Source organism: Homalodisca vitripennis, chromosome 5 (assembly GCF_021130785.1).
Source record: "Homalodisca vitripennis isolate AUS2020 chromosome 5, UT_GWSS_2.1, whole genome shotgun sequence".
Classification (NCBI taxonomy): domain Eukaryota; kingdom Metazoa; phylum Arthropoda; class Insecta; order Hemiptera; family Cicadellidae; genus Homalodisca; species Homalodisca vitripennis.
The window spans coordinates 126,922,532-126,949,742 of NC_060211.1; the positions used below are offsets into that span (position 1 = coordinate 126,922,532).

General features: G+C 31.2%; 1 protein-coding gene across 2 annotated transcripts; it reads right to left on the bottom strand.

The window, feature by feature from the left end:
* Positions 1 to 1,947: 1,947 nt before the first annotated feature.
* On the bottom strand, positions 1,948 to 25,270 carry LOC124362843 (sphingolipid delta(4)-desaturase DES1). 2 transcript variants are annotated; one of them, XM_046817694.1, is made up of 6 exons: positions 25,114 to 25,270; positions 17,762 to 17,938; positions 15,781 to 15,920; positions 9,899 to 10,112; positions 8,826 to 9,037; positions 1,948 to 4,235 (listed from the first exon to the last, which is right to left on the bottom strand). In XM_046817694.1, exons 2-6 carry the CDS (start codon positions 17,871 to 17,873, stop codon positions 4,095 to 4,097), a joined length of 819 nt encoding a protein of 272 aa, XP_046673650.1. In that variant the 5' UTR covers positions 17,874 to 17,938; positions 25,114 to 25,270; the 3' UTR covers positions 1,948 to 4,094. The 2 variants fall into 2 exon arrangements, with proteins under 2 accessions (XP_046673650.1, XP_046673649.1); XM_046817693.1 differs by lacking the exon at positions 25,114 to 25,270 and adding an exon at positions 24,187 to 24,552.
* Between the last annotated feature and the right edge of the window lie 1,941 nt (positions 25,271 to 27,211).

A 27,211-nucleotide genomic window follows, 5' to 3' on the forward strand; every position in this document is an offset into this window, starting at 1 on the left:
TGTTTGTTATTAAAGTTTGGAGAGTATATCTTCAGTTCCCAATAGGATCTATAATATATGAATTAGAGTAATAAAGGTCAGTTTCAGCTTATTCAATACATCAAATACTTGTGTTTAACACGTTCGCTACCAAGGTGTAAATTGGGTCTATCCCTACAGATCGAACGTTCCGTTTGTGTGCCACCTGAGTATCGCCAAAGACTAACTGACATCCCTGACTCGCCACTCGGGCTGTTACAGTAGCCAGTCGTCCCACATAAATAGCACTGTAGCTGGTTAATAAAAATGGTTGCCAATCTGTCTCTACCTATTTTAGAAACAAATCATCTTATCCCTTTTACTATATATTTAACACAATGCAACTTTTAAAACGTTTTCTTACTGTAAAAGAACAAGAAAAAAGATCTAGTACCAGACAGTAGTCTGATGTGGTTGTGTGGATCCGAATGACAGTAGTGGATCAGGGAAAATTTCCCGGTTACAAATGTATTAAAGTGCAGAGTACGTAATGGTTGTTTTTTTTAATCATTATTTACTGAACTTTTGTTTTTATAATCTGTTTTTCAAAACTAGTAGACTAGTTTAGTAATAGTAGCAAATACTTTGTTTATATTCTATATAAAATGTGTGTTCATCATTTTATACTTTAACTTGTTTAATTTTACTTAACTTTAAAAACTTAAAAGTTTAAAACTGAACTTTACTTAAAACGTTGTGTTGCTTTAATTTTTGGGTGGAAGTGAATACAAAGATATAATTTTAAGTTAACATTCAACAAGTCATAGATACTCTTTCCTTATTTGATACTTTTTCATTAATTTCAGCTTCATTTATTATTAATTTCTGTATAAATTTTGTTTAGTTCTGGGTCCAATATGTTTTCTTGAAAGCAAAAAAAAATTACAAAATTATTGGGTTGTTTGATTAAAAATGATCAAGGTTTTGTGTTTCTTTAATTTCTTATAATATTAGACACTTGTATCAAATTTGACTATACAGGTCTAGTTTTTATGTCTGTGGAAAGTTTAATTTAAATATGGCTTGCTAAGAGTTTACAAGGGTTTTAAAATATATACTTATGTTTAATGTAAAGGGTGGGTGAAAAGTAACTAGTTATTATAAAACTGTTATAAAATCTGTTATATTACAGATTTCATGTTGGCAATATGGCATAATACAGAGTATGCATTAACAACATACAACAAAACAAATTCAAAATTTAACAATAGTGGAGTATACAAACTAAAATACAAGGACTGTCAAAACCACTATATTGGACACACCCACAGATCCTTAAATATTATATTTAATGAGCATATAAAAGCACTGAAGACATCATCAAATTAAAAATATGCTAACCATTTAAATAACACTGGCCACACATACGCAAGTATCAAAAACAATCTTGAAATTTTACACACATGCAAATAAAGTCATCTAATGTTAACTTTAAAACATTTTTGAAATTTACAAAAGTCCCAAAATGAATCCTAATGTATTATTAAATGACATAGATTTCTTAACAAATCATTTATTATTTGACAGACTTAAAAAATATAAATATATAATATTTGTCACAATATAAATTGATCACGTATAAAAATTAAATACAAAATATATAGCCATACATAAAATATATATATATATATATAAATCAGGATCATTATTAAATAATTTATAACAGTTTTATGATACCCAAGTTACTTTTCACCCACCCAGTATATGCCTGTTTTGTTCATAGTTGATAATTTAGCTACAATTACTAAATATTATTGTCAATTCAATCTGAGTTTAATTTAAATTTATATACTGACAGAATAGTTTAAATGGTTTTTTGTTAGAAATAAATATCATATTTTAGATTTTTTTAAAGCAGTATATTTTAAATATATAGGGTAATTAAAAATTATTGTACATATATATTTAAATACCTATAAAAATACAAGATTAGCATGGAAACAAAACATATTATTCATTATTCACCAATGTGAAAAGATTACAACTAAAGACATGATATAACTAATACTGACATAGAATCTTTAGGTAATTTAAAACTAGTTAACTATTATAACGTAAATATGTATATAATTTAATAAAGCATTGATTCTTAATTTTCTGTCATGTATTTAATATCAATTCATTTTTATAAAAACAATAAGTAAACTATGACTAATTTGAATTAATTTTTAAATATTAATGCTTACTTACATACTATTGTATTTTAAGTTTAAGAATTAAATTTACGTGTATGAATAAAAACAGTCAAGAAAGAAAGAAAAAAAGATTCTCCTTAGTTTGAATGTAGTTTTACTGTAGCTGTAGACAACTAAACTGATATTTAACAACAATTTAATAAAAAGCTTCAGTTAAATTATAACTGGATTAATTATTTATATAAATCATGTTTAAAGGAGAGAATAATAAATGCATAATATCTTTGTAGAAAACCTACTTAAAAACATTAAAAAATTTCAATCATTACAAAAATATTTTGCTTTGATATTTTAGTACTATAATACAATTTCAGTCCAGTGTTCTATATAATTCTGTTAATGCTAAAGCAAATAAAGTTTCATTAATACCAGTAATATAGTGTCAATGAGCAACGTCATACTTTATCACTCTCAGTGCCAGCCAACGGTGTTCATTTTAAATCAGAGCCTTTATACTAAATGAGTATTTTACACTGTCTTATAAGGGTTGTCATTATTGGTAGATTTGTCACTTAAACAAATAATACATGCATTGTGTTAATAATGCAAATGTATCTAACAATTCTGTGTTTAAATAATTTACATTAATACACAGATAGCTTGCAGTCAGGGCCGGTTAAACAAGGACCTGAGATCAGTGCGGTAAATTTTTAAAGGCAGTTGACCTTTGGGAAAAAATAAATATAATTTGCATAGAAACGGTAGCCTGGAAACATGTTTACAAGTTGCAGAGAGAACATTGTACTTTTAAAGTACAATTGTACTAATGTAACATGAAGGTAAACTATGTGTAGAAATGATCTCAAAAGAACCAATGAATAATTATATGTTTCTCTACATGACAAGGGGTGATGGTTGGTGCCAGTGTGTATTGTAACTGTAAGTTCGTTGAACGTTTTGAGCTCCTCATTGGCCACAGCCTTGTCATTCTCAACTCTATTTAAAAGAATTGCATGAATAACTAGAGATCGGTTTATATTGTTTACAACTCAAGTCAGATTGGCATTCAAGCTACAAGTTACATGAAGTCCGTCAGCCACATTATTGTTTCATCTCCAGTAACCATTTTTCTATTTTTTGGAAAACGCAACTTTATCTAAGCAAAACGTAATGAACAGTAGTAGCTCTAGTAGTATTCTATTTCAATAATTTATCCTGTTATGTGCATTAATTTGCTAAAGACATAAGCAGTTTTGTAGCTAAAGTACTAAAAACTTCATATTATAAAATTCTATTTTCTTTAATTGTATAATGTTCATATTAATATAAAATAATGTTCAGAATAGAAAGTGTATTGCTTTTCACTGTAATATAATAAAGATTATCTTTACAAATACACTGTCAGTATTTTTTGTGCTTGTGATAATGTGTAGGGTTGATGATAAACCAAACGAATAATGACACAATTTTTTAAGAAATTATGGTACTTTAAATTTTTATATTAATTATATACAAATAAAAAAGTAAAAATAAATATCGCAAATTTAAGCAAGATTGAGTTAACTAAATTAATGAAACAGGAAGGGGGCGGGGCGGAGAGAGCTACAAATGTTTTTAGTCCAATGGGTATAAATATTTAAAACCGACCCTGTACTCACGAAGCCATTGCTTGAAAATCACTTAAAATTATATCTAAAAAATAAGCAAAGAATTAAATATATTATTGATCAAATGCGTTATTCATTATTCAGCAAAATCATAATAAAGGCATTAATTTTTCATTACATTTAAATTCATATTTTTTATAGTTACTCAAAAAATAAATAAAATACAACTAATAAACTAAGCAATAACAATAATTTATACACATTTTAAAACTATGAATTTTTTAGTGATTACATTTTATAAGACTAGTAATTTTGATGTAAGTAAAACACAATTTCAAGTAGAAAGGCCTCTGTGTTTACGTTTTATTCTTGCGTAAGGCCCAATTTCTGGATCCATGATGAAGTCGTACAAAACAGCCACCCAAGAATGGTGTTGAGGGAGATTATCATAATATTCTGCAGCTATTCTCTTCACCTAAAAACACCATTAACATGAAAAAGTTTAATTTTAAGTTTATGTACATACACAAATATTATTTAAATTATTATTATGCTAGCAAACCATTAATAATATATTAATATAAATATGTGTTGAACATCTTGTATATTGCTACCAAATAAAAGATCATGTATTGAAATATTGATCACTCTCAATAATGTTTATTGGTTGGAAAGGATGATAATAATAATTGTTTTTATTTAACCCTGTCAATGCCAACGTCCGGGTAACCGGAGTTACTAGACATTTTTCAGAAAATGCAATACATTTTATTTTGATGTGTATTTTATATCAATTCGTATTAAAAATAAAATTACTTTCTGTTAAGCATATAACATAGTGCAAAAACACAGCTGATCTATCAGTAGCAATGACAAAAGTTTATGATCAAGTTGGTCGGTCGTCATTGACATCGTAGCCGAGATGCTTCGTTTTCATAGTTGTTAATCTGCTGTTATGGGGAGTGCTCTGTTCTAGGCATGTTTACATTTGTTTATAATTATAATATAACCAAATAGTGTGTTAGTAATTTGGGTGTGTAGTCAAGTATTATAAATCACTCAAGGTCCCCACTGAATGAAAATACTCTTAGAAGAGTAGTGGAGGTAGAGTATCTAAATGACAACTTTGTAACTGATATTTATTTTACAATATAAATATTTTTAGATAGCCAAAATCATGTTGGGACTACTCTTTTCTGTTCAATCCTTTAGTGTTGTAGTGTTACCATTATGTCATAAGAAAAGTAGTAAACTCAGTAAAGGAAATGGACATTTGCTAATCGAGATATGCATTTTAGTTCCTCATAAAAAATTAGTGGCATTAAAAAAAATGTTATAGTATTTTTATTTTGAGTGATAATTCTTTTGAAATTAGTCAACATATTCCAAATAAAGTGATTTTAGTGTGCTTCACTTTATTGGTGTGAGAATCTTGTGAGTACTCATTTGAGTGTAAAACCTATAAATTAAAACAGAAATTCTTTTAAAAACGTTACTGTTATTTTTTATTTTTCTTGAAGTATAAGAAGTTTTTGAGTACATTTAATGTTAATATACACATTTCCATACAAAACCAAACAAAAATTATAAAAATTCGCCAATACATAACAGTTATGACATTTTACATATAATAACCGTAAGCAAATTGCTAAAAATCGTATGGCACTTTTATAACATTTGTAGAAATACCTTTGGCGTTATTGAATAACATTAAAAAATTGTCTGGCACTGAAAGGACTAATTGAATTATTTATTGATCTTTACTCAGTAAATTTGAATGTTATTGCCTGATAAAGTTGTTTTAAATATGATATCTATTTACAATGCGTTTTGATTTGTAAATTTCACGATGTTTTCTAAAAATAAATTGAAAAAATCACTTGGTTTACCGTCACCAGGTGCATCAACCAATAACCTTTGATTTCTTCTAGTATCCAGTCCTCAATCCATACAGGTGGTACAGTGGCAACCATACAGGTGGGGCATCATCATTGTCTTCACTATCGCTTGCCGATTCAAACTCCTCTTCATGCGTAGAAAACATAACCTCCGACTCATCGTCAGAGAAAGATCTTCCTAAACCACTTGGACCCGGTTGTTCATCCATTCTAAATATAAGAAGTTATACCACATCCGCGGAAATAACAAAACTAATACTAGTAAACACGCCAACAAAAGAATACTAGTAATTTATTAGGAACGAGGAATTAGGAACAACATTTAATTATTGTCCGCTAGACAGCAGCTATAAACAAGCCAAAAGTCGTATGTTCCGTTGACACAGTCCGGACAGTTGAACCGCATTTTCCAGGCAGAACTGAATTAACAGAAAGTAAGTATACTTAAGTTTCAGAGACCTACCGCAAGATCGAAGCATGTAACAGGTGAAATAGCAGAGTGCTGCAAGGATTGATCACACAACTGTCCGAACAGTGGTCCGCAGTTTTGGCAAGGGGCATGGTACTGTCCGGACAGTGGCCCGCAGCGAACGTGTTAATATACAGTACAAAAATAAATCACATGAAAATTTCCCATCTTAGTCTTTAAAGTTGTGCAATGTGAACTGAAAATCTGTTAAATGTAATCAAATGCTCTGTGTAAACATTGTATTATGTTGTGTATTTGTTTACACAACAATTTGTTTATAGAGTGAAAGCATAACAAAAGTAACACTTTTTATTTTAACATTGTGGCAACAAGACAAACCAATTAATTTATTCTGTATTCTACTTAATCAGCTAAATTGGGAATGTATACATGTAAGGTACTGAATTTGGTTTCCTTAGATATTGTAGGACGGCATATTTATAGTAGCTGAAGGAACAAAAATGGAGAGACTGGACACTAGCTTGATTCAACAATTGTAACTTCATGACTACAATTTTAGGAAACAAGCGAGCACAATGTGTTTGCCATTATAGCAAGTGGAATCACAAAGCAATGTACGAGACACTAAATGCAATTTTTATGACAGAAAATTGTCGAGGAGACATCATTCTCAATGAGATATACGATACTGATTAGGTATATAAATCCCATCCCACTAATATTATAAATGCGAAAGTTTGAATGTTTGGAGGTTTGTCCTCGAATCACGCTGAAACTGCTATATGGATTGTGCTGAAATTTGGAACAGGTATAGCTTTTGGTCTGAATTAACATTTAGAGTGCTTTTTACCACCCATAACACATTCATTTCACCAAATAAAGTTGAATTCAAATTGAAAAATTAGTTTGTTTAAATTCGAATGTTATGATAAGAACGAAACGTAATAACGTTTCATAATTCAAATTAAACTGGCACTAAACAGCTGTTGACAGCTATAATTCAACAAACTTTCTGAACTTTCTGAAACATCTGTTTACATTTAAATTTTATCAATAATAAGTAAACAGTGCTTGATCGGTAGTGTAATGCAGATAGTAAATAAAACATTAATATATAAATTTTACTCCAGATTGCACCAGTGACGAATTAAAATCATCTAATGCATTAAATACTGTTATAAAACTAACCTTAATGAACAAAGTTATGAATGTTTTCACATAAGTTACTTTAAACTGGTGGGCTTCCTTGACATTATGATATTACATTTTAACAATGGCTTACGGAAAAAAACAGAGAAATGAATACTAAGATACCTTAACGATTCATTCTTTCCCTGGCTACAGTCCAAAAAACAAGTGTAACGCAAAACTTTAATAACGATTATTTTGGAATGTTGCATAACCTTAATAAGGATTTCCCCCTAATACCAGAAGTACATAAGAAGTAGGTAGGACTTCCCTCTAGGTAGTAATAGGCTTTTCAGTCCTAGCAAACTCAACTATGCCAACACGATTTTGACCAAAATAGATTTCAGAGAACTACATAATCAAATGTATATAGTATTCTAATCGAGGCAATATGGCAAGCTAACCTGTGACATAGTAGGTAAGTGAATTTAAACGGTCTTAAGTAGGCACTTTTTAACCGAAGTAGGCATCTCAGTCCTATGTAAGTATATATATTTTTTCGTCGTCAGAACAACAAGGCAAACTCTACTATGGTACTGGAAAAATCTTAGACCTGAAATATATGACAAGGACTGGAAATATAAGCTTTTTGACCAAAGTAAGTTTCCGAGACCTGTGTGATCCGAGATTTGTGTTTTCTTGAACGGGATTACAAGGCAGATTCAGCTGTGACATTATGTATATAATTAATTAGAACCAGAAATTCTCCTCCTACACGTGCCAAACATGATATAATAATTAAGTTAAACTCTGATTCTATTTACCATGAACTTAATAATATCTAACTGATGTATGCCTACTTACGTTTTAAAATGTTTGTAGGACTCCCATCATATTACATCATAAATGCTTTTTATAAGGACTTCAGTTCTAAAAATTGCGTGCGAAGCCGCAGGTAAAAGCTAGTACTGATATAATTAATAGACTGGACCGAGGAAATAGTATGATATTGCGAAAATGGATTGGAAAGCAAGAACATATACTTTACTGTATCATGTATCATCTTTACATATGGATGACAGCTGTCATAATGTAAATAAGTATTGAAATGTCTTAGTATTATTGATGTTGACTTTAGTTATTAATTTTCAGTAACAATATCTACAACCATACAATTTGGAAAACTGTACTGTTTTGAATCCAACCTCATTACAAAATTATATATATAGGTCTATTTATATTGTTTCCTATGGCAAAATAGCAAACTCCAATTTTGCGTTGGAAATAGGATTAATTTAAACTAGAATTCAAAAATCTGAAATAAGAATTACTCGTGATTTTGCTTAACCTCTGTTCCTCTTAATCATGAACACTGAAAAATCGGTACCTGATGCATGATATATAAACTAGTTCCATTTTTTAAATGTCAAGTGCGTTAACTAAGAAAGCTTTGGACTTTAAATTTGGAGTTTTTGTCAACATTGATCTAAAATAGTTCAAGTGTTGCTGAAATCGTGGGAGCTATTCAAACAAGTACACAGAATGTTGCATAGAAACTGCGAGTGAAGTATGTGCTAATAAACCATAAATTAGAAAATAAAATTCCTACTTCTGGCAGTCTGGAGCCGGGAACAAATGGGAAGTCGTGATGTTCATTATGATATCCAACATTGAAAGTGATCTTGTTCAAACAACCGTAGTAGGAGTAGGTCTCGAAGCCCTTGCGGAACATGTAATGTTCGGATATGAAGTGTCCAGCTACAGGATGTAGACCCATGGCCATCAGTGATCCAGCTAACATGTAAACCAAGACCTTCACGCCTGCACATACAACATCATTCAATTGTTTACTACAACACAATCTTTTGTAATAAATAAATACCACCATATTAGTATTTGCTTGAGTATCACACGTGTATAATATGATTGTAGTTAATTATTTATATTAGCCTGTGTAATAGATTTTAACCACAGCCATACATCTTAATCATAAAAATACAGTGATCTTTTAATGACACCAAATAAATTCAACCACTATTGTAATGAGTGATTCTAGATTTAGTTACAAGTTAATTTTTGCTGATATCTTTATTGCTTCTTAAAGATGACTAATTTTAATTTTGTTCAACATTTTAAGGAATACTTATCATATAGTACAGTAGATTAATTAAAAGAACTTAATAATGTTTTTATTTGTATTGTCTAATTTTATAAAGTTTTAGGTACAAAACATGAAATAGAATCTCCAAGCTCTTCATTTTGTTATACCATTTATACATCTTTTGATATGTCAACAATTTTTTTATATTCAACAATAACATTATATTATTTAAAAAAATGTTGTATAAAAAAGGTCAAGTTTAATTATTTGTGTATCCATAATCTTTTAAGTTATCTGTTGAAGAATTAAGTCCATGACTTAAGTTACATTGGATAATAATTCCATTTGTACAATAAATTAAAGAAATCACTGAATTCAGCTTGTTGAGGTTACAAACATTTTAAAATCTCTAAATAGCATTTATCATCTACAATAATAATAAAAAAACTATTGTAGAACAGACAATATTTTTTTTATCTGTACGATACTTTCAAAATTCCAGTATTGTATTGTTTAACATAAAAAACCTTAATTTTTTAATGTGACAATTAAACTGACTATCACAACATTAACTCACTTACCGAGTGTGTAGCAAACAAGTCCATTGAAAGAGAGCTGTATGATAACATTAACAACCTCCAGAAGAGTAGGAGGTTTCGGGTATGTAAACACAGGTCTAAATGCATAGAATAGTGGCTGCAGCAATACCCACACAAACTTTCCAAATGTCGTACAAAATAATTTGGCTTCTACATAAGTTGGGATATCTGTGTCCAGCACCTCATCTCCTTGATACTGAAAACAAAACAAAAAAAGATGATTATCTAATCATATCATCACAATTTCAGTTTAAAATGACACACAGGCGATTAATGGAAAATAATAAACCTCATTTGTTTAAACATCAAAATATTGAAATCTTTGAACATGAATAATTATGCTTCACTGAATTGTAAATGCTAGACATATTACTGTTATGTATAACATGAATGCTCCCTTGAATGACAAGAAGTCATACACGATGATGTAATTATTATTGAATTTGTTATCCTGGGAAAACAAGGTTTCGGTACCCAATCCAAATGTTCCATAACAATCTTCGCTAGATTTCAAGGTTATAGACATCACCTAACAATATCCTGATGGGATATAGTTCTCCTTGTTGTACATGAAAAACTGCCTTGAACTAACTACTGCCTACTAACTAAGTATTAAAAATTACCTGTAATTATGCCAGGAGGACTGCATAATACAACCTCGTCCCCCCTGCTGATAGGTAATGGGCATACCCTTGAATACATCCTAGCCAGATGTGGAAATTCCATTAAAAGGATCTTACCAATGCAACAATGAAGTTTCACTCCAACTTCACTTCACAGCTTAATTCGTTCTCGATAGATACCCCTAGTACTAGACTTCACTACCGCTTAACCAAATCCCATGGGGGGGGGGATGCACGACCATCAAACTCAATGTTGCCAATATAGAAATGAAACATCTTGGCTTTACTAATGTTCAGCCAATTAAATACATTGCTGATTACATAACACTGAAAAAATTATAACTTTTATAACAAATTCAATTTAAACTGATATTCTACAACATAGTTTTTCACTAATGAGCTGTTTAGCTTGTTTGTAATAGTCATGGTCAAAACTTGTTTGAAAGTATAGCTTGTATATGATATAGAGGACCAAAAGAAAACATGTAAAGTGCTGAAGAACATTTAAATACGTCATTAATTCATGTTAAATAAAGACTCGTCTATCCAGATTTCATCTTTTTCCAGTCATCATACTATTTACATTTTCTAAATGTAACTATTTGTTAAAAATTAGTATCGTACTAATGTATAATGTATTTACTAAGATAACAAAACGCACAGTTGTATTAAACACCCAAAGGATGTAACAGCTTTTGTTACTTTTATCATTATACATAAGTACTTATATTCAAACATACATAGGAGAATTTATTCCTTTTTTGTATTATATCCATTACACAAGGCTAACACAAAACATAAGAAACTGGAAAGGAATTGGTTATCTTATCAGCAAGTGAGATTGACTGACAACCACACCCAAATACTCAGTTACCACACACACACACTACAGTCTGCCGATAGTATTCTAGTCACACAGGCAGACAGCTGTTCATTTTGATCTAGCATTACAAATAATTGAAATATACAAGAATACAACCTCTTTGCATACCTCTCATAATTTAACATACATTTACAGAAAATTGTTAGATTTTAAATTTTTCACTTATGATAAAAACTTGACTGTAAGATACCTGAAATGTTCATTTGAAATGAATTACTCAGGATACTATGAAAATTGAGAACTTGGGATATCAATCAGAAGGGATACCCAAGAGTGAAATTAAATCGAATTACATTTTTTAAGCACGCTAGTGTAGATGAACAAATTAAAAGGAAAGAAGATAATCTTATTTGGTACTGTCTACCAGGGAGTCTGAAGAACCAGCTGGGAGGTCCATGGGTTCTAAATATGGACTTTAAGGTGTTAATAGCTTTAAATTTAAATTTTGGACAGTTGAATCCTTATCTACTGTAGACTTGTTAACACGTTCCATAGTTCCAAAACATTGATGCGCCTAAATTGGATGGCCATAGCTCCTTTAGAATGGATGAAATCTTACATTTCAATATTCTAATTTATATTTATTTTAACTCAGTTAAAAACGAAATAGTTTTATTCTCATCATTACTAGAGAGTAATTGGAAATGTTATAATGAAAAAACCTACTTTTAAAAATAAATACTATTAATAAATTTAAAGTATAAATAATAATACGCATCAAGTTTATCCGTGATTTACATTACTAGAATAAACTTTTTATTTAGTGTAAAACTGTGTATATCACAAGCTGTATGACATATTAGACAGCTCAATAGGCCTCAGTACAGGAAATCACTACTAAAAACCAATGAATGTGGTGCACTATAAATGTAAAAGCAATATATGTATATAGTTGAAAATATAGTTGAAAAAATCTTGAGTTAAATATAGCCTACATTGCTTTAATTGTATATAGAAAACAAAAAAAAGCATATAAAAAGTTTGAAAGGAAGTTTATTTTCAAGTTGGTTTTAATCTTTTCTGGTAGTTGAAATATGTATGATGACATCTTGATTTATTAATGAATCTAAATCTTACACATTATCATCAATATTTAATGTGGTGATAAAACTAAACTGCAATCTGCGTATTTGTTCAGACTCATATTTCTCTTGTTTTGTCTAATTTCACACTAGACCATGAAACAATAACTAGCGGATACAATGATTAGTTTTCAGAGAACAGACATTTTTCCGTCACAAGCGTGTTATTATTATATGCTTATTATACCGTGTCATATCACCAGATCAGACCTAATTGTCATTACTCAGTGAAGGTCAATAGGCTTATTAATTGTGAACTAGCAGGAAGTAATTAATTTAGTTTATATAATTGTTGTAAATTTCAGTATGTATATATATGTTGAAATTTAAGTTGATGCAAGCACAACTCTCACAGATAAGTAGAGCTAACAATAAACAGTAAAATTAACAAAAGTCTTTAAAAGCAAGAAGGTCAGATCTTGATTAAAGGCCACTCTGAGATACAGGCTGCACTGGAAGCTCTGAAACTGCAGGTTTTGCTTAACAGAATCCATCTTACAAACAATTTTATAACTTTCGAAGTAAAACTGTAGATTTTGGACATTTGTACTAACATTTGCCTTCTTTTAATCATTTAACAATAAATAGTAAAACTAACAATATTCTTTAAAAGCAAGAAGGTCAGATCTTGATTAAAGGCCACTCTGAGATACAGGCTGCACTGGAAGCTCTGAATATGCAGGTTTTGTTTATCAGAATCCATCTTATAAACAATTTTATAACTTTGACATAAAAATTATAGAAATTAAATGTGTGATACTTCTCAACATAAAAACAGTTTAATTAAAACATGTGTCTTTCTGTTGGACCCATCTGAATATGGGGGTTACACTGTACACTGATTAGGGACTGAGGTGGAATGTTCACATTATTTAAATATATACAAGATAGGAGTAGTACACCACACCACGTGTGTTGTGTGGACTGAGGTGGAATATTCACATTATTTAAATATATACAAGATAGGAGTAGTACACCACACCACGTGTATTGTGTGGACTGAGGTGGAATATTCACATTATTTAAATATATACAAGATAGGAGTAGTACACCACACCACGTGTGTGTTGTGTGGACTGAGGTGGAATATTCACATTATTTAAATATATACAAGATAGGAGTAGTACACCACACCACGTGTGTTGTGTGGACTGAGGTGGAATATTCACATTATTTAAATATATACAAGATAGGAGTAGTACACCACACCACGTGTATTGTGTGGTGTAAACATTATTTAAAATATACGCCACGCTGTGCTTGGACTGAGGTGGATATTCAAATTATTTAAATATATACAAGATGTCCTGCAGTAGTAAATAGATATATTGTTTAAATATATACAAGATAGGAGTACACCACACCACGTGTGTTGTGTAAACTCGCCACGCTGTGCTTGCATACAGAATTTCAAATCTATAGTTCATTTCATTTTGAGATGTCCTGCAGATAGATAGACATACATATAGTTCATTTCATAGACATATATACAGACAAACATGCAGAAAAGAAGTTGACACAAAAATGAAACATCATAGAAACTATTATGATAAATTTAGAAATGAATTTTGATGCAAAATTTAAAATCTTTAGGTCAGTTTATTTTTTTGATATCGTTCGGACAGACAGACAGAAAAGAAATGTTTCTAGCTCCTTGAGTAATAGGCTTTGCCGGCGCTCATTCAGTTAATCAATGTCTATTGTTATTTAGCAATCATTCAGTTAGTCATTTATGGTGTGTATAAAATTGAGCAAATTGTTTTTTTCTGAAAAAAAAAAAAACTTTTAAATAGAAAATATACTTGGATCAAAAAAAATTATTTTTTTTTGCGTTTTACATAATTTGTTGTACTTTTGTTACAATATAAGAAGTTTCAAATTCAACCTAGACAAAAATTAGATATGGTAAATGATGCCAAAATGAGTTGTGAATACAAAAATACAAGTTTTTATAGTTATATATTATACATAAAAACAATCTATAAATGTATAAAAGAAAGAAAGATTAGAGAAAAGGCTCAAGTAATAGCTAATACTAATGTTGTCTGGAAACAGGTTATTAGAAAATCAAGGATCTTCTTCTAACGGGCTGTCTATTGCCATGCAATTAAGCCTCAAAGGCATCTTACGCACCCCAAAGCATACCATGAGGTCAACTAGTTTACAATTTCAGCAGTACTACAAATCGCCAAAAACAATGATTTCCCCCCCCCCCCCTCCTGGAGAAATTCACCACCCCTGTCCAGCTTATCAAAGATTTCATAGTGGTTCCTTGCTATTGCAGGGCAATTAAAAAACAATTAAAGAACTGGTGTACAGCAGTTTCTCCCGGTCATCAGAGCAGATACTCCCAGAAAAATATGTCGACTGTGCTGATAATTTCTTAGGAGTCCATGTCCTGTATTCACACCTACAACATGAGAAAACACAGACTACCTAAGGAGAGAAGATTAGACGCCATTCTGAGGGAAGGCAACTGCAGGACAAACCTACTCATCCTCAGACCCTAAAATAAAAGACCAACATATGTATAGACTATGTTTTTAGAATCCCCAATAAGGATGAACTTATTCTGGTTTATAGCTTCCATTTGAACCTACACTGTGTACATGAAAAACTGATGTGTCAATTAAATCTGGGCAACTCTATGGATGTACAGAAGCACACCACTAACCGAAAATGTCAAAAGATTGAGCAGCAAGGATAGATTGATAGGTCTACTTTTTCTGCGGGAGATGACTGTTGGAGTTGGTGGCTTCCAAGTGTTTTTAAAGGCAGTTGCTAGTCTAGACATAAGGGCGTGCCACCCCTGCTTGCTTTAACTGGAGAGGCTGGTACAGACCTGGCCTCCTCTTCTTCCAAGGAAACATGATTGAGATTAATTCCCATAATATTTTCTCATGAATCTGAAAGGAGACGACTCCTACTCCTAAACTTACCCATCCAGAATATCCTTTATTTCCAGAATCAGTGTAAAGGTTCTTTACAGACTAAATTCAATTTCTCAGCTTCTTGTCCTAAGAGAAAAAGATGTCTTTAACTTTCCATTTAAGTATCTTTGGCCATTTAATTTACTTATACGACCTTTACAACCAATACATTTTAGTCGTTAAAAACAACACCAATTGACACTGTGAGGTTAAGTGTTGAATATTTATACCTGAATAAAACTTAAACATCATCCTCTATAAACGTCCTAGTGAAGAAACATAATATCTGCAACTTGCACTTGAATTCTTTTATTTAAAGTATCACATTTTGAAACAGTAAACTTACCTTGTGATGTTCAAGGTGATATCCTTTAAAAGTTATTGAAAATGGCAGTCCTATTGGCAGGTTAGCAAACATTCCCAACAATCTATTGGCCATAGGTCTTGTATGTCCAAATGCCAAATTGTGCGCTATTTCGTGGATAGCTGAAATATTTATTATTTGCATAAGTACTTAAGATATAAATACTATTGAGGAAATATTTATTAGAGAGTAACATATGAATAAGTATAATCAATACTAGAATTTATGTGTTTATTCACAAAACTGTGAGATATTTATAGATTGATTTAAACTTACCTGATAAGCTTAATAATATTTAATTAGCTTAACCCAAGATTATGGACATTATATTTTTTTTAATAAAAAAGGTTTAGTATTTCAAAACATGTTTATTTACATTTTAAACAATTTTACAAACTTAAATTTCAATATTTTTTCTCGTGTGAAATTATTATAAACAAGGATAAATGGAAAGAGCACCACCGCAGGTTGGGCACTCATACGTGTCCTCCCGTTTTTTCAGTGTCTCCTGAGTGTGCAGATAGACTTGGCACTTCCTGTTTCATCCTTAAATCTGAGGTAGGGGATGCATAAAGTGACGACCATATATATATACAGTAGGCATATATCACCTGCTGGAATGAATACGGAAAAATATAGCCATATGAAGCAGTAATTTGGCTAACTCAGCCGCAGTACTAGTGTTACCGGGAATCAAGGAGTGACCATTGCAATAAGGTGGGAATTTCTGACAGTAAATAAACGCCCACAACTCAACCCTGGGCTCAGTGGCAACTGCAATAACAAACCAATATGCACGGAAACATGAAAGTTGAGAAATTGGCCACTAGATTAAACCAATGTCAAACTAATCCGCTCATTGGTAAGCCGGATGTTATTGTGTTTATGAAAACAATATATAATATATATATTGTTCTGTATATATTGAAAATTCAGATATATTTTTATGTAATGTTAATTACTTTGTTCTTTAATTAATTTCTAATTAAAATATACTTATATTATTCTTTTAGGCTTTTGAATAAATTTTATTAATTTGTAGTATGTTTCTACAGAAATAATTTTTTTTTTTTTTTTTTTTTTTTTTTTTTTTTTTTTTTTTTTTTTAACAAACCGAGAGTGCTATATTTTGAACTGGGTTGAATGAGAATGCTAAACATGCATTTTCCCATTATTTACCATTTGTTCATAACAGATAAGCCATTAAAGATATTACTTACTTTATGCTAAATCAAAATCAAATCAAATCATAATTTATTTCCCAAAAATATTTACATGCTAGCACATTTACTATCAAATCTATATTATCTTGTTACTATAATATTTAAATGTGTACTTAAAAAACATTAAACATGAAAATATTACACTCATCAAATTAAAGTGGCCTAGGAAATGAGCCTACATGGGCAGAAAGCCTAGGCTCATAAGGCAATAATATACTACATTTGTAAATTCAATATTTAAAATTAATATTTTAGAAAAATATATAGAAGTACGTTTTTTATCATTACTCTTTTATTTGTTAAAAAAATTTAATGTTATATATATATATATATATATATATATATATATATAAACATTCTAAGTAAGAATGAAACACAGAAATGTTTTAAGCATATATATATATATATATATATATATATATATATATATATATATATATATATATATATATATATATGCTTAAAACATTTCTGTGTTTCATTCTGAACACTGATATATAATACGTTAAATTTGGAGTACTGCTTGAATTTAAAACAATACATTACTATTAGTCATATAATACTGTACCTGTACAGGAAATTCCCATACCAGATCTAGGGGTAAGATTCAAAACTATAAAATATTTCCAATTATACGGTGCATGCCACAAAATTAATCATATTGTCTCTAATGTCAATATTATTGAAGCAGCAATGTACGTAAAAGTTGTAATTGAAAGATAAATTTAGCTATGACTTACCGAGCATTAATGAATGGTTGATAACACCTCCAAAGCAATAGGCTACTAAAAATATCATAGTCCATGATTGATTTTTCATTATGTAAAACATAGTAAATTGTACTAGCACCATCAGAAGTACTATCCATTTGAAGTTTGGATCGTGACCAAACAGCTTCTTTATTTGAGGATATTTTTCTGGAACAAAGCAAATCATCTCAGATCATACATTTAGCACTTATATAAAATAATTGAAAATGGATCAGTATTTGTATAAATCATCATTACATTTAAAAACATATACATTAGTTCTCTTATTACTTTAATATTCTATAAAATTATAGTCCTTGATATTCTCTTTGTATACAGAAAGCCTCTTCTTACACCTTGACATGATATAAGCAAACTACACAGTAGTTAACAGTCTTCTTTAGACACACAGAAACGTTACTTAGTATTTAGTGTTTTCACATTGGGTATTACATAGCTAATAAGATGATAAATTGAAATTTAGCTAAGCGAATAACTTAGTTAGATATCGTCTTTAGATACACAGGACTGTTATTTAGTGCTCTGAGGGTTAACATAAGAGAGTTTCATCAGTGCCTGGATCATAAATTGCTGGTTGCAGCCGGGAACTATAGTTGTTTAATTTTAACCAAAGTAATGCACCCTATATTGCAACCAATGTTGCTTCAGCCAAAATCATACTCGCTTTGTTGCTTGATTAGATATATCCTGTAGAGTTAACTTGTGTTAGCACATCATGGGGTGTCTGGATGGTTCTTATCTCAACATGTTTATAATGATCAGGGGAATCTGTAATTTTATTTGAAAAGAATATTACAAGGTGAGTAATCTTAAAACACTAAAATACATATATTTTGCACTCATCCATTCCCACGCCTGTGGAAACTTAAATACATAGAGATGTATTCTAGTTTTTAAGTAAACAAGGCAAATCATTTAAGGAAATTCTTTCTTCCATGACAGATGTTTAGGAAAAGCAATGCAGTAGCCTGACTTATCCCATTGTTACTGACTGATGAGTTGTAATCATGTCAAACTAGTGGAAATTGAATACAGAGTTGTTATAGTTGTTGATTAACACTTTTACCGTATCACCGGTCTGTGATACCAGAGGGGAATTTTATGTTTCTGAAATTGGCACTACTGGTGTTCGGTTGCCCCCTCCACGCTCAGTAGCTGTTAACCGGTCTCTCCTGAGCCGTTTTTGATTGGTTTTAGTTTGTCTAGGGCGTTTGACCTTGAATCAGTCCAGTTATTTTGTGAGTGCTACGGTCTACTGTACCGAACGATACGGTTACTGTAACTATTTTACCGGTCTGTCATACCGGGTGATACGGTTAAAGCGTGAATAGTTATTACGTGTTTGTATATATTAGTTTTTATGTTTTATTATAACTTGTTATAATCATGAGTAACTCAGAAATTTTAAGAGTGAACGATGAAAGATTTAACGGGCGACTTTTACAACTCCTACTTAACGTTGAAGGGGATGATAGTTACGATGAACCTGTTGACGATTCGGATGAAGATCCAAACTATGTAGTGTCTGATAACGAACTAAATCAAAGTGAAAGTGATGATAGTTTTGCTGTTGATGAACCCCAACTGGAAAAAGAAGATGACATCCACTATAGTGTCGAAAATTAATTGGTTCAGGAATCTGAAGATGACTTTTTTGGGGGGAAAGATGGTAGCGTATGGTGCAGAAAGGAGCCACCCAAGCAGCGCAGAACACGTCAACATAACATTTGGAGGGGACCATTACCCGGGCCTACTGCAAGAGCAAGAGCCTTAGGTAACAATCCACTCATTACAAGATTTGAATTCATAAAACGTCTGACCTTAAAAATTATAAAGCCTCACATGACAAGACGCCTAGAAGTTCAAAATTGGCCAAGAGATATTAGACGCGTCATCACGGAATACGTTGGAGAAACAGAAGCTTCAAATCCTATTGAATGTGTTCCTAGTGACAAACTGGAAAAACGGAAGACATGTTCCAAGTGCCCAGCTGCTAAGGAAAGAAAAACCAATTACAAATGTATCAAATGCTGACAACCCATCTGGTTGGAGTGCAGCAGATAGTTGTGCATTTCATGTGTTCAGAATATCTAAAATCTGTGGATACTTTTTTTGTATGTACTTATGTCTTTTTAAGTTTTAATTGCTCTGGTAAAAATGTATGTGTATTTCCGATACTTGTAAATACAGCTTTATACTATACGAGTATTCTAGAATATTATTTTCCATCCTAAATTCCCCAAATTATTAAATGTTATAATTTTTTGCAATTATAAAAATTTAAAAAATATTAATTGTAGTTTTGTTATCAACAAAGAAGAATTGTAAATATATTTTGTGTTTAAATCTGAACTAAAAAACAAGAATAGCCCAAAAACAGCCAAAAACCTTCCTCAGGTCTGTGAGACCGGATGATACTGTAAGTGGTTGTAATTTCATGATACGGTAAAAGTGTTAAACAAGGGTAATAATTCAAGAAAATTCTTCCTTCTCTGTGATGTTATGGTAAGCAATGCAGTAGCCTGACTTTCAGTTCACTATCTAACTTATCCAATTGTTACTGAATGATGAAGTGTAATCATGTCAGACTTGAGCAAATTGAATATAGAGTTGTTATAAAGTTATTTCTTAAACAAGGCAAATCATTGAAGAAAATTCTTTCTTTTGACAGGTGTTTATGGTAAGCAATACATTAGCCTGACTTTCAGTTCACTATCTGACTTATTCTATTGTTACAAACAGTGGTGATCAGTGATCAAGTCACTCCTGTGGAAAATGTAATACAGTACTGTCATAAAGTTGATGACTAAACAAGGTACATCAGCTGAGGAAACTCTTTCTCCCATTACGTATATTTATAGTAAGCGATGCTCAATTTCTATGTTAATATAAAGTTATGATGGCTTTTTTTGTAAGACATTTTGTTCATAGATGATCAGAAATATCAGAAACTTATACCTGTTCTAAAAAATGCAACTGCAGAATCCTGCTTTAGATCACAGAACAACAATTTCACAGACTGCAGCAGCTGCAGACATTATCAAAGAAATAGTGGGAGAAGTTCATTGCATGTTTATTGTATTCTTCAAGAAAACTCAGTGATGCAGCAAGCCTTTGTTTTATGTGGTCTCCAGTAACCTGGCTAGAATGACCACTGTGATCCTCGTTGAACTTTAGTGGGACAATTTTTTAAATCAATACCCCACTGTCTCACTCTGCTTTCAATCATTATTTTCTTCCCATAAACATCACAATATTGGTGGTGGATTTCCACCAGTTTGTAGTTTTTAGCAACAAAAACCTAATCACTAAACACATTTCACAAGTGGTGGAATTTTAAATTGCAAAGCACATTTAAACTAGTCATAGTGAGGAAAGTTAAGAGGGACAAAGATAACCCAGTACCACAGTTTGATGTTTGATGCGCAAAATACGGCTCTAGCCCACCCTCTGCAGAGCTAGTCTCAAACATCTTTTACTTTCTGGACAACACTTGTATTTTAGGCCAGGAGGAGGATCCTTAAGTTTGTGTCTGTAGCTATCTCGAGAGCACTTATGATAAAATACGATGAAGTCCTGTAATAATTTTAACATGAAAGTAGTCACACAGTATTTGAGATACATACTATTATTTTGTGTTTATGAAAAAGTTTAACAAGATTGTAAATAATTTAGCTTTTACGTAATAGAAGCCCTTATAAAAACTAGGAAGTTTGGACTTTAGGCGTAGGAATGTTCTTTGTTCGCCCCCATCAGTAGGCTACAGGGTAGCCCTTACTGATAGCCGGAACAATTACTACCAGCCCATTTAACTACTACTTCGTTTTAAAAGGTTTTAAAAATTATTTTGAGCTTGCCAAACAAATGTTTTTAGTTGGTTATTTAATTGACTTTTTTAATTTCCTTTTGAAAAAACAACAAATAATGTCAATTGGTTAAAATAAATATTTACCTTCAGTAAATGATTACAAACTCAATTTGTATATTTTGTTGATTTTTCATGTGTAACTATTTAAGAAGTTATTAGAAGAGAATTGGGCAGTAGGCCATAGCAACAATCAAATCATCAATGCTTCTGATTAACTAAACTACTGAAACTACTGAATAAACCAAAATTGCAAAACAATTTACGTTACAGGTATTTCATATTATGGTAGCCTATAGTTCAGTTAAATTACATACCTAAAAGGTAATTTAATGATGAGTTTAAAAGCAAATAATTTATTAAATGTAACAAATAAAGCGGTTTAAAAATTACTTCTTATTATTTTCATCACCATTGTAGTTGCGGCAATTACTCATATACTACACAAATGATTTTACACTCTTTGAATTAATCTAAACAATATTGTTATTAATTAAGGGTAGGGTACGATAAGCGGACCCGGTTTTTTATATAGAAATTGGCAAACGATATTACTTAATCATAACCATCGATGTAATCAATCGATACTGATTAATTATTTTGAACAATTAACTTTAAATAATCTGTATCAAAAGCTGTAAACACTTTCAAATAATACTCGTAATGTAATATTTCAATTTTATATAAGTAACATTTGATTATTAAAAATGGCAGTTAATTTTAGAAAACTACACGACATTGCTTTGAAAGATGATAAGACATTTTTTTCGTGACTTCCAACATGTGGGACTCGTACAGAAAAACCCATTATGTGAAATTTGTGGGAAAGAAACAACTGTAACTGTGAGAGGAACAAATATGGTCGTCTTCAGTTTTCCTAATTTTGGTTATAATAATTTGTTTAATCACAGAAAATATTAAATTTATAGCCTATTTTAATTTAAAATATATGATTGTTATTGAAGACTATAGATACTTTTATATCGATTGATAGTCTAGGATTTGAGATGCGATTATTAGGTATCGATGATTACATTCTTCGATATAAAAAACCGGGTCCATTTATCGTACCCTACCCTTAAGTAAAAACAACTTGTAAATAACTAATTAATTGTAAATAACTATAATAAGAATGATTTGATAGTTTAGGTATTTCAAATCTATAATTTGGTTCACTGATTAAATTGTCATAATGGTTGCTTATAAGTACTGATGGCGAGAGAAAAGAAGAGACCTGGATTCTGGCCTATATGAAAATTGCAGGCGCTACTACTAGTATGTTGCCGCGCCTTGTTTCGTAATTCCATTATTGTTTCACTGTTTTGATTGATTTGCGGCCTAATTGTTATGTTTTATAAAATCATTTAAATGTCGGTAACTTACTGTTTTGATAAATTAAAATTGAGCAAAATTTATGTTTGTAACAAATTCTAATAATTAGGCTCTACAGTGGTTGTAAACAAACAATAATTAAAGGAATGAATTGCTGAAATTAAAGATTTTTGGTATTTATTTACAATACCGTGACCATGAAAAATGGACTTTTTTTCATGGGTTGGGCATTTATAGCCAAGTATTATTATCACAGGTGCATATAAACTGGGGGGAAAGTATATCATTGTATTATATTGATGCCTTTCGGGCATTATTGCATTAAGGATGGAAAATAACCAACAAAATTTTGTCGAACAACACTTGGAGGGTTAAGGATCAGGGGCATCACGTGATCTGGGATTCGACTTTTGCAAGCTCGAGTTAATTTTTTTTTCTAAAAGAGCAAGCAGTGCGAAGCGGGCAGGCATAGTTGACAGGATTAACGTCATCATTTCAGTAAAATTGCCAGAGGTACTGTCAAAAACAGTTTTCAGAGGATTTCAAAAAATCGTAACTCCTTTGATTTTCGTTGCCGACGAATTTTTTCTTCACTATTGTTTTCAGGAAAAAATTGTAGTTTTCAGGAAAAAAAAATGAACATACCTTTCCATGGTCACGTTATTGTAAATTGATACCAGATTTTTTTATTGTTAAGATAACAATTACTAATGTTCATATATGTATAATGTAAATTTAGTGCTTTTATGTATATAAAATTTAACATTTAAGATGAGTCACACTCTGCAGGAATGCCACATTACTGAAAACAAATAACTCGATTGCTCGGATAAACAATTCGCAGGTTGGCTGTGGGTCAAAGCGCCTGAAATTACCGTGCGGCAACACACTAGTACACAGCTGTGCGCCGGCACGGGCCAGGTCTCTTCTTTTCTCTCGCCACCAGTATTATACTGCCAGCCCAATATTAATTTAATAAGAAAATGCATAGATTAGCCTATTTTAAAAATCCCCAAAAATGGATGAAAATCTGTCAAAATAAATAATTTCTAATGCAGCCTACCAGGCTTATAAAAATATAGGTGATTAAACTAAATTAAGCTATCTAATAATTTTTAAGCACTTAAAAATGGAAGTAATATTAAGAATGCATTGTCAGAAATAATTAGCATTCCTATTAATTAATATACAATCTAACCTAAAATTTCCTTTCTTCTGCTAGCATGAGGTTCTTCTGTGTAGGTCCATTCAAAATCATTTCTTGATACATGAGCTCCCATTTTGAAATTGTAGGAAATAGGCTATATTTTTAAAATAATAAAGTTGCAACCGCAGGTTGATTAGCACCGGTGCATCGTTTTTATTATGATGACCCAAATTATTCCGTAACACAAACAATAAATCGGCCGTATTTTTTAAGAAACTCGTAACCACGATTATAAAACAACTATTTTTCACAATTACGATGTGCAAAAAGGACAACGTAAGCCTAACCTCAATCAACTTTCCAATCACTCCTGACAGTTATATCTAGCTGTCTGTCTTTTTACTGACTGACGGACTGACGGGCTTCGGGCGGCTCATTAGTCATGAGCGAGCGAACCGCCTCACTGATCCGGTCCGATCGGTGGTGAGTTGAACCGACTCAGATGATCTACCAAATGAGCCGGATCATTTGGTGACCAATGTTGGTTATCAAATTAACTTTGTTTTGGTGATCGTATGATCTGAGTGAACTATTAGCCAGACAAGGCCTGTTTCAGATGATTTAATATCTAAATATCCCTTCGGAACTATTAGAAGTACATATTTTTATTGTAAGAACTGTAATGAATAAATATACATGTCGCATTCCATGAAGTACGAGGTTTTTATTTACAATAAGGTAGGTACCATATAATACAAATACACTAAAAGTTATAAACATAGTAAACAATTAATACTGGATTGACAATAACACATTGTTTTAAAATGTTTATAAATTGTACTTTTAATTCTAAAACACAAAACATAATCAACGTTTATAATCTACAAGACTATACAGTGTAAAATTACTTATAGGATTCAAAGTTTGAAGTCATTTGACTAAATATTATAACTGAAGAAAAGATATTTCAACGCTTACATTAGGGTAATCAAATAAGCCGTGATTTCAGAGGTCTGAAGATCCGGCTGATAACCGGCTATGATCTAAGCTGACTGAACCGGGTCATTCCAAAAGAGTCCGATCCTATCATCACATCATACGATAGCAACAAAGCACAATTAATTATCACAAATTACATAACTGAGTAAAGAGAATAAGACAAGTTAGTCACAGTCAGGTGTTTGCTAAGTTTCGTGCCACTCCCAAGAGGTTTTTAGACACGTTCTACACTAACTGGAGGAAGGTCATAGGGCTAATAATTAATAACATTATGCGGAAGGGGAGAAGGAGCTTCTTATCAAATATTTTTAATATTGAGTTTTATATATTTTAAATTTACACCTTTACTACGGCTTTATTTATTTTTTTAATAATAAATGTATATATTTTCTCTTTCTGCCACAAAAGCATACATAAAATATATGAAGAACTTACATGATTAAAAATCATAAACAATATAGTTATACTTGCCAAGACTGTCTATATGTACTAAATGAACATGTTTTTAGATTTAAAAAATAACATAGCGTAACTTAAAAAATAACTTAATATAAATTTTTTCAATCTCCTTACATATAATATTGTTATTGAACTAATAGGTCACTTGAATAACTCTAATTCTATTGAAAATCTAAAGATAGCAATCGAAGAAAATAAACCTGTAAGAATGTAAGAAATCTGGCCAATTTAAGAAATAGAGTCACAAAGAAACCAATGTCTCCGTTTTTATTGATTAAGATCCATGCCACGCAATAAAGAAATATAATAAATTCAGTATTTATTAACGCTAGTTTTATTTGAATCGCTTAATATAAAGAAGGAAGTTGTTCAATACAAGCGTTGCCATCGTCATGGACATCCTAAAGCCTACTGCCAAGTGTTAAATATTCCCATTTTCATGATACAAAGGTTTGCAACTTTCAACAGTACTCTTCTTGCGTTTTGTGCTCTGGTGAGCTAACTAAAAATTTTGTCCTGTGTATAGAGAAATGCAAAATAAACAATTCCCTAACCTTAGAAAAAAGACTTTTGAAATCAACCAGGATCATTCTGCACGAAACTACCCAACTTATGTAAACTAAAATCAATCCTTTCAAAATAGTGTAGTCACTGAAGGAGTCACCTTCGCTCAAGCTGTGAAAAATGATCACAAACATGGCAGTTTTCCTCCAAGGGAACAAAATTCTAAAGGACACATGGATGGATCTGAAGGTTGTCCAATATAATTCAAAAATGTTTTGAACGATTAGAGAGTATTTTATCTAAATAAACAGAAGAGATAGAAACAAACAGTACGTTACTTAATTTGTTGACTGCTATTGTTTCTCGTATCAAATTTAAATTTGCATGAAATTTACTTTGAAAATTCCAACGGCTTGACTTATCATAGTGAGGAGTCCCAGTTATTAATCACCCAACATAACTTAGACGTCTTACTTATTTCAGAAACTCATTTCACCGACAAATTTTACTTCAAAATTCTTAACTACAAATTATAGTAATAATCATCCTGACAACACGGTCCATATAGGGGTCTTTAACAGTGTCATTTTATTTAAAGACACAACTAAAACTTCCCAGCTTTAGAGAGAATCGCCTTCAAACGTCCAGCAAGATTGGTTAGGTCCTGTTACATTTTCAGCCGTTTATTGTCCCCCAGACATGTTATAATAACTAAATAACAATTTGAACAGTTTTTCTCTACATTAGGGAATAAATTTATAGTAGGAGGTGATTACAACGCGAATCATCTAGAATGGGGTTCTCGATTAGGCATTCCTAGAAGACGACAACTATAAAGGTTCTAAATCATCATAATTTCAGTCATTTTTACAGGTGAACCTACATATTTGACAACTGATATGCGACAAATTCCAGATTTGTTAGAATTTTGTTACAAAAGGTATTATTGTATTGTATTGTATTCAAAACTACACAGCTATCAAGTCCTGCCTGATCTGTCTTCTAATAATTCGCCTATTATACTTAATATAAGCACAGAACTATTTTTAAACAGTAAAGTGAAATGTTATACAACAAATTTACTAACTGGGTTCGAGTTTGTGATTCATTCAAT